General features: G+C 35.7%; 1 protein-coding gene across 1 annotated transcript; it reads right to left on the bottom strand.

The window, feature by feature from the left end:
- Positions 1-4,175: 4,175 nt before the first annotated feature.
- On the bottom strand, positions 4,176-4,731 carry LOC141649295 (uncharacterized). The gene is made up of 2 exons (XM_074457989.1): positions 4,605-4,731; positions 4,176-4,486 (listed from the first exon to the last, which is right to left on the bottom strand). Exons 1-2 carry the CDS (start codon positions 4,729-4,731, stop codon positions 4,176-4,178), a joined length of 438 nt encoding a protein of 145 aa, XP_074314090.1.
- Between the last annotated feature and the right edge of the window lie 5,218 nt (positions 4,732-9,949).

The following is a 9,949-nucleotide window of genomic DNA, read 5'->3' on the forward strand; positions in this document are numbered from 1 at the left end:
CTATCATGTTTTTCACTAGATGAGTTAGGTCATTCACACTTTGCTCAAGATTTTGAGTAGAAGAGGAGGAGGTTCCCATTGAAGATGCATTTCTTGATCCCCTTTGACTTCTACCATAACTTCTTATGGTTGAGGCAAGTCTCTCAATGATCTCCTTAGCATCCGCTATGGAATAATTCTCCAAACCTCCCCCGGTGGCGGAATTGACCATCCTTTGATCTTCTTGGCCTAAACCTTCATAAAAGTTAACAAGAAGGTCATCCCCACTCAACCCATGGTATGGGCATTGAGCCACCAACCTCTTAAATCTTTCCCAATATTCGTACATGGTTTCCCCATTAGGGTCTTGCTCTATGGTGGTGATTGCCTTTTTTGCATGGTTGTGGCGCGAGTCGGGATAGAATTTCTCAAGGAAGGCCGCTTTCATCTCTTTCCAAGTACTTATGGACCCCGGAGTGAGATAGAAAAGCCAATCCTTAGCCACATCCATCAAGGAAAATGGAAAGGCACGAAGCTTGAATTGATCCTCCGTCACTCCGTTTGGGATGGCTCCTTCACACATCATGTGAAACTCCGATAAGTGCCGGTTAGGATCATTTCCCGCTTGCCCATGGAATTTGGGTAAGTTGTGAATGAAGAAACCTTTAAGTTAAAAGTTGGCATTTGCTCCCAAAGGAGGGTATGTGATGCATAATGGTTGTTTATCGTAGTTTCTTGCCCTTATCTCACGAGCTGTTAGGTACTCTATCGAGTAAGGCTTACTCTTTCGAGTAAGTGAGTTTTGCATTCTGGACAGTGTTCTTCATGGTGGGTACTCGATCGAGTAGGGGCTACTCGATCGAGTACCTCAGTTACTCGGTCGAGTACGTTGGTTTTTACGGGTTTTTGGTCGGGTTTTGATAGCAACGCGAGAATGATATATAAAGTACTTCCATCAATTTCTTTTTCTTTTATTTTATTCAAAACATTTTACAAAAGAGAACAAGACTACTTTGCATCCTTTTCTCACATTGCTATCAAATCCAAGGGCTTGAGTCGTTGGATTTCGGAGTTCTTTACACCTTTGAGATCGTCGTATTGTGGGTAAGATCCTAGTACCGTTTTTATATTAATTCGTTAGTTTTGGTTAAACCTTAATTGGGTAATTTGGGGGTATTTGGGAGTATTGTTGATGTTGGTTTGTAATTGCATGATTTTGTGTTGATAGTTGGTGATTTCGTAGAGGAGCACTTTTGATCTGCTGATTATGTCGATTTGTGGTGATTGCATTCCAGGTAGGGTTTCCCTACTCAGTTATTGTATACATAATATTAAGATGGTTGTTGGTTGTTGGCATGTGATTATATCGTAACTGATTTGTTATTGTTGATATTGTAATTGGTTGTTGTTGATTGTCTATGGTTCGCGAGGTGCGCCCTCGGCTGAGTGGAGTCACTTTCGGGAGTGGCTTCACGCCCTTGATTCGCCCCTTGTGGTACCTGTCACAAGGGGGATGTGCACATTAAGGAACATGGGTTTATCGCTCGATAGAGATGAGCGGGGCTTAGGTGGGAACGGCTGCAGTCTCATACTGGCGGTGTGAATTACTGGTTGCGACTGGTAATCTGGCAGGGCTAGACCTTTAGGCTAGCCAGATGATTGGTGATGTGACGATGTTGGAGGATTGTGATTGTGTATTTGTTTTTGTTTTTGTTTTTGTTTTTGTTGTTGTTGTTTTTTTTTTTTTTGGGTGAAAGTTTAGCTTTCTATTAATACAAATAAACAAACTATTACAAACTACCAACAAATGGTACAATTTTTAAGTACATGAGTCATTTTGATTAGGAGCTAATCATAATTACCCATGTCATCTCTTCCTGACATTACATTTTAAAGCCAAAACAATGATCTAGTTTTCATTATGCTAACAATTTCATGGACTACCCTATCAGGATGAGCAAGGGCTCCATCAACATAGACAAAATTTCGCTGTCTCCAAACCATGTAATAAACTGTCTGAATCCAGGCAATAGTGGCCATTTTTTTAACTTTTGACCACGGTTTGCTGTGAACCCATGGCAAAAGAGCAATTGCAGGGAACCTGATGCAGAGTTTGAGGCTGATCTTCCCCAGAATTCTTTTGGTGTATTGACACTGCTGAAACAGATGCAAATGAGACTCAATTCCCAGGCCACACACCAAGCAATCCTCATCTTGACTGATGCCCAGATGAAATAATCTGTCTTTTAAACGCAGAGTTTCTCTCGCAATCAACCAGTTAATGAATGTGTGTTTTGGCACAAACCAGAGATTCCAGACATACTTGTTGATAGGAATAAAGACTAGGTCGTTAAATACTAGAATTAAGCTACCAAATTAGATATTTATAAACCAAACTTGACTCTACACTATGCAATTAAGAATAGTAGCAAAGGGAAGTAAGGGTCGAACCCAAGAGAAGAGATTAAAACTAAAAGCTTGTATTAGACTAATGACAATGAACAAAACACAAGACTAAACACAAACTATGGATATTAACAATGGACAACAATTGAGACAGATAAGAGGAGAATTGGCATGGAGAAAACAAGTGACAAAATGGAAATGATGTGATTTTTCCTAAGAAACAAGGCAACAAACACTTGGTATGCAAGCAACAATTATAAGAGATGAAAACTTGGTATAATCCTACAAGCTTCAACTTTTCCCAAGGCAAGACTCTTTTCTCTCCAATTTCATTCACCCAACAACAATCCTGAAGAAATTGATCACCACTATCTAAGCCAACAATGATAATCCTACTTAAACTACAATTTCCAACACTAAGCCATGTAAGAATTGTAGCCAAGAGCATGAAGAACACAACCAAGAGGGAAGTAAATGGGATATCAATAGAGCATGTCTAAGCCAACAAACCCAATGATACAAACAATTTCTACTCACAAATATTGATACTCTAAGCCAAGATAACAATAATTATGAGATGCTTCAACAAGTTATCACAAAAGCAAAGAACTTTGCAACAAACAAGCAATAGATGAACATTAAAGAGGCAAGGGTAATTACTTCTCATAACAAAACATTCATCATGCCATTCAAATATAGAAGTTGAAATAAATGAAAGATTAGAGAGTAGAGAGTCAATACAATGATAAAGTCGAAGACTTGAAACGGATTACACCAAGCAAGGAAGGATTTAGCCTTCCATAGTCTTCATAAACCCAAAATACAAAGAAAGATTAAAAGTTGAATGAAAAAAAGTCTTCTAAATTATTACAAGATTCAAACCCTAAATGATGAGATTAGATGAGATGATATGATGTTCTCTATGATTTCAGGTCTTCAAACTCTTGGGTATATATAGGGCTTCATGAAAACCTAAAACGATTTCCACTTAAGAAGCCCAAAAGAAGATTAGAAGACCCCGTAAAACAGAGCTGCGCAGCCTGCGCCAAAAACCTTCTTGCCTGCGTAATCGTGCACAGCTGCGCCCCATGTTTGCGCAGCCTGCGCCTGGGCTCGCACTTTGGACTTCTAATTTCCAAGAACTAGACCTCTTCAATTGTTCTCATTTCTTCTAATCTTCACTCCTCACTTCTCCCCGCTGGATATTAGGCCACATGTGAGCCGCTTGTGCCTTGTCTTGACCGTTGAAAGGTTCTCCTTGACCCTCGGGTTCCGTGCGTCAAAATCAATTGTAAAACCGAGGTAAAATGGACAAGTTTCCACATCATAACCGATTATCAAATACTAGGAAAAGCACACTTAAAGACCCATATTAAAAGATACGAGGGTGATAAAATCACCCTCTTAGACCGACATAAAACACTACTATCACTTGTACCAAGTAACCATAGGTTGTTTCTGCCTAATCCAATGGTACCCACTGGATACAGAATATCCAGCAGGGTTTGCAACCAACACACTAACATTAAAACCCAGAGAGAATTTGTTTTTGATTTTGCACATGGTCTTCCAGCTCCAAGACACATCTTGTTTAGGGGAGTATGAAGGGCAATCAGCATCCTTGATGTAAATATGGTTGATCCATCTTACCCATAAAGCATCAGGTTTAGAATGGATCCACCAAGCTAGCTTACCAATGGCTGCTGCATTCCAATAGTAGCTATTTCTAATACCAAGTCCTCCTTCACATTTGGGCACACACATTTTCTACCAACTAACTAGGGGTGACCTCAAATATTCTGTAGAGCTATCCCATAGACAGTTCTACCTATTGCATCAATCCTTCTGAGGACACCTTTAGGTATAACAAAGATATTAGCCCAATAACTGTACAAAGATGTAGGTATAACATTAACCAAAGTTAGCCTGCCACTATAAGATAATTTCCTTGCACCAAATCCTCTAATTTTGGATGTAACATTATCAATAAGTACAACACAGTGCTTGAGAGAGAGCCTGCTTGTAACTATGGGCACTCCCAGATATTTGAGAGGTAGACCACCCTCCACAAATCCAGACACCTCAATAATATCAGCCTTCACTGAGTTATGAACTCCATTAAAATAAATGTTAAGACTTCATAGAGTTCATTTGCAACCCAGTGGCTATAGAGAAGGTGGAAAAGGCTCTTAGAAAATTCATGATAGATTGGATATCACCCTTTGAAAATAGAAGCAAGTCATCAGCAAATAGTAGGTGTGATAATTTAAGTTGACCACAAAGAGGATTAAACTTGAAAGGCATTGTTGAAGTCATATTATCTAAAATCCTTCTCAAATACTCCATAGTAGTAGTGAATAAGAGAGGAGTGATAGGGCCCCCTGTCTTAATCCTGTAGCCCCTTTGAAATATCCAAAATTCATTCCATTCAAAACCAGGGACTAAGAAGCAGTTCTTACACAAGTCATTACTAAGTGAGTGAATTTAGGAGGGAAATGTAGAGCAGAAAGTATTTGTTCCAGGGAGTCCCAATTTACTGAGTCATATACCTTTTTGAGGTCAACCTTCATTAGACATCTAGGTGACACAGACTTCCTATTATAAAGTCTCACTAAATCTTGACAAATCAATATGTTCTCAATGATTGTCCTACCTTTCACAAAGCCCCCTTGGTTAGGGCTTATAATATTAGGGAGGACTCTAGACAACCTAAAACATAAGATTTTAGATATGGCCTTGTAAAGAATATTACAACAAGCAATAGGCTTGTATTGAGTGACATTTTGGGGGAGGTCACATTTAGGAAAGAGAGTAATAAAGGTATGGTTCACCTGTTGAAGCAATCTACCAGTGGCAAAAAAATCAAGCACAGCTAGACACACCTCATCTCCAATGATAGACCAAGAATCCTTAAAGAATGCATTGGAAAACCCATCAGGGCCAGGGGCCTTGTGGTTTGGAATTGAAAAAATGGCATCCTTGACCTCACTTTTTGTAAGAGGTTGCAATAAGATATCCCAATGCTCTTGATTACACACCCTACCCAGCTGCATAACAGAGACACTCACTGGGGTAGTAGTAGCAGTAGTTCCAAGCAGTTGATGATAATAGCTAAGAAAGGCATGTTGGATTTTGTCTCCATCAGTGTAAGTGCGCCCTTCTATATTAGTGATCCTGAACACCTTAGTTTTATCACTTCTATTCTTCAGGATACTATGAAAGTATTTAGTATTATTGTCCCCCTGATTAACCCATGTAGCTTTAGATTTTTGCAGGAGAAAACTATCACATGCACTTTGAAGTTCTCTATAAACAATAGTTGCTTCTCTTTCCTTGTCAATAAGATAATGATCAGTGGGATTCAAATGTAATCCAGTTTGAATTGCATCCATAACTTTCCAAGCATGTACAAAGCTATTCTCAATATCATAAAATAGTTATTGCTTGTTCAACTTCTTCAGAGGTTGTTTTAAACTCGTCAATTTCATTACTACCTTAAACATTTTGGTACTGATACGTGCATTTTATATAGTCTTTTTTAGCCTTTATTGCACGTATTTCCATGCGATTCTCGTAGTTTTACATTGCGAAATGCCCTGAATAGTCTACTTTGGTTTGTTTGGCCTTAATTGCAGGGACGGACCCGAAAGTAGCGGAATCGTGCCTTTTTCAGTCCCCTTAGCATGCATTTATGGAGATGGAAGATTTGGAGCGGAATTACTATGCCTTGGGAAGCGTGAAGTGGTCTCGGAAGCTAACCAACAAAGAAAGAAAGCTGGTTCAGTGGCTAAGTACTCGATCGAAGCCTTTTTTGTTCGATCGAGTGGATTTGGCGGTCAACAGTGCTCGATCGAGTTCCTGATGTACTCGATCGAGAGGTGGAATCTTGAGAGTACTCGATCGAACATGTTCACTGTTCGATCGAGAGGTTTTGCTGGGAAGTTATGTTGGAATATGTGTCCTCCGACAATAATGCGATCACAACTGTTGATCATAATGATCACATGTTTAAATCTCATTTTAAGAATACATGTGGGATGTAATATTTTAAAGTCAACTGGTCCACACATATCGGTAATGATTGGCTGACTAGAGTTTGAAATTACTGTCGTGCTACGGTGGTGATCAGTTGATCCCCTTAGGTCATACCTATAGGGAAATACTCTTAATTGATTATTTAATTAATCGTATGCCGATACGAGTTAATTAAACTGCTTAAAATTGACGGATGTTTTTGTTAGTAAAGTTAACGTGTCTTATTGTAATCTGATTAAATGAGACACGGTCTAAGTAATCGATTTGTTTATTACTTAGATAAAATTATTGTTTACGAAACAATTGTAGTTGAATGAATAATTTATTATTATAAATACAAGACGTTGTAATTTATAATTTGATAAACCGTATTGGCACAAGTAATTACGAATTACGAGTCGATTTTGTATATGAAATATTTTATGAGTATGTTGATTTTTAATATGTTAAAAATACATTACAATTTCACATGTCAAATAACATGTCACATTTGTCACAATTGACAAATGACAAAATAAAATGGACTACCCATTTTATTAAGAGTGCCGAAAATAGGAGGGTGTATTAGGTTTATATTGTGTTTCTATATTCTTAGTGGAAAACACAATTATATCCTAGTCTCCTAGCCTTGCATGCCTAGTTGTTTCTTGGGAAGAAAATTGGCCTCATGCATTGGCCACCTTCTCTCCTCCAACCGGTTTTGCCATAGTGAAATGGTAGAATTTTTCATCTATCATTTCATTATTCATTCATCACACACATATTTTTCTAGTGAAAGAAAATTAACTCTCCATCTTGTGAAGAATCTTAGAGAAAAATAAACCTCACAAAATCTTTCCTCTTGAACCGATTTTTTTCAAGAGAACAAAATTAATTTTTGTGTCATATTTTAAGTAAGACTAATCCTAATACTAGATCATATTATTTTAGTCTTTCAGAGTATTCCTTGGGTATTCACTTTTGGGAGAGATTCTATACTTGAATCTTTGTTCATACATTATTTGGAATGCTCAAGAACTAACAAGAAGGAGATCTTGTTGGTGCCCATAAAGCCGAAATCACATAGTAAGGAACATGATTTCTTCTTTACTTCTATTTATGTTTGCATGCATAAGATTTGTAATTATTTTATGACTAAATAATTTCTCACATATATGAATATGTTAAAAATGAGATATAGATTCCCAACAAGCGGTATCATGAGCCTTTGGTTGTTTGCATGCAAATCGGTTATAGTTTTTCCGAGTTATACGATTAACAAATAAAACTTATAAATTTGTGTTTATTATGATATATCACGAAATCAATTATGCATGTTAAAGTTTCTGATCCTAAAATGTATTTAGGATATTTTGGTTAATTTATGGATTTTATTGTTCATTTTGTATAATAATGGCATTAAAATGTGATTTTATGATAAAAATGTCATTTTTGGACTAAAATTAGCTAAACTTCAATTTTTTCAGTGCTATTTGGATATGTTTTCACATATATTATATTTTGATGACCTGTAAATTTTCATAATTTTATGAGTTCTTATGCTCGAAATATGGATTTTTCATGATAAAATCGAATTTAAATGATAAAATAGGTTAATATGAGTAATATTTCGAATCTGGTCATAGAAATTTAGTATGTTGTCACATGAAATTTTACAAGATGTGTGTAAAATAAATGGCTATAATGAAATCTTTATGCATGATTTATGAATTTTTAATGAAAAATTACATAAATAGTGACTTTAATTAGTGAAAAATTGCTAAAACATACTTCATGACTAAGGAAAAACGTCACATGTTGTATTTTATCACCTATTTCAGATCTAAAAGTGAAAAGTTAATAAATATAATTTTTCTTATATTTTTATGGTTATTATTGATAAATCCGATAAACCGCAACATAGTTTTTCCTTGATAATTTTCGAAATTTTTAACCTAAGTTTTTGAACATTATGAGTGTCATGGTATTTTTTGTCCAGAATGTTCATGAGTTTAAATTTAAAAATTTTGAATTTATTTAAAATTTTTATGATTTATTTGAAGTTTATGGCTTTTATTATAATTTTAAGTCCTTTTATGAACAATATTAAGAAATATAAAGTTAATTATAGTCAATATGTTAGTGGAAACTAATTTTGAGTCCTAAATTGGTTAGGGTAATTAACTTGTGCATAAATATGATTTTATGTAATTTATTGTGATTTTAAGAGGTTAAATCACGCAAATCCGTAAAAACCGATTAATATACGATATTGGCTCCTTAAAGGCGATTTAGCATAAAATTGGGCATGTTCATATATATTATAATGCTGCATTTTATTTATGATTGTCATAATTTTAGTTTATGTAATTTTTTGAATTATGTAATTTTACTTAGTATGGCCTTAGTTTTTAATTGGTATTACCCGAAATGTATGGGAATATCGATTCGGTTGTAATTTATTGTGATCTCGTATCACCGTTTTGTAATTTAATAGATTTATTTTTATTTTTAATTACAAATGTATAATAGGAAATTATGTAATTTGTTATGTAATTTATTTATTCCAGAGTTCCTTGAAGACGGTGCCACTCAAGAAGGCAATCCATTAATAACGGTGTTACCTCGAGATGCATGCCAAAACCGAAGTTCAAGGGACCAATGGAGTTGGTTTCCGAATTTGTAATAGTTTATTAGATTTACTATTTTAGGAAGGCCATACTAGGATTTTATTTATGCTTTGCATTTTATTTATATGTTGCATGCATCGCTAAATCGCCATAACTAAAACATGCATTATCATTTAATCGAGTTTATCGACCGTGTCAATTACAATTATCGTAGTTCACCGCTTTAGTTCACTTAAAACGTGATAGATAATAAATTGACATGACCTCTCGCTAAAAATAAACAATTGAGACTTAGCCTTACCAAAAAGTAGAAACCATGAAAACCTATTTCGTAAGGGAGTGCACTCGGCTTTACCGGGGTACAAACCTTGTTACGTAGGGGAAGTGGGTGATAAATGTCTACCCACCGAATTTATAAAGATGAGGGTTATTTTCGGCTTTACCGTTGCCCAAGTTGATGTAAATTTGGACCATGGACACATTTATTCGAAATTTGGGTTGAACTCAACGAAAGTATTCTCGACGGTTGCCGGATGTGTTTCGGGCTAAAGATAAATTATAATGCAAATTTATCGACCAAGAGTTCTAAAAGTAGAATCGATTAAAGAGTTAATCCACCGAGTTATATTGATAAGGGTTGTATTCGGCTTTACCGATGCCTAAGTTAATATGAATTTGGGTCTTGGAATCATTTATCATAGTTGGGTAGAGGTCACTATGTAAATGCTTCACTTGTTATTTACAAGTATTAATAAAACGATAAATGTTAAGTTTTCCACTATTCCATTATCATATTGTTCTATTTCTTTACCACAATTCATATACGATATCATTTTGATTTTTGATTCAAATCTCCATTAAAACATCGTAACTAAAGACAAATATGAATTTGCTTCTAAAACCTCATATGAACCATTGCT

This window comes from Silene latifolia, chromosome 3, assembly GCF_048544455.1.
Source record: "Silene latifolia isolate original U9 population chromosome 3, ASM4854445v1, whole genome shotgun sequence".
In the NCBI taxonomy this organism is placed as follows: domain Eukaryota; kingdom Viridiplantae; phylum Streptophyta; class Magnoliopsida; order Caryophyllales; family Caryophyllaceae; genus Silene; species Silene latifolia.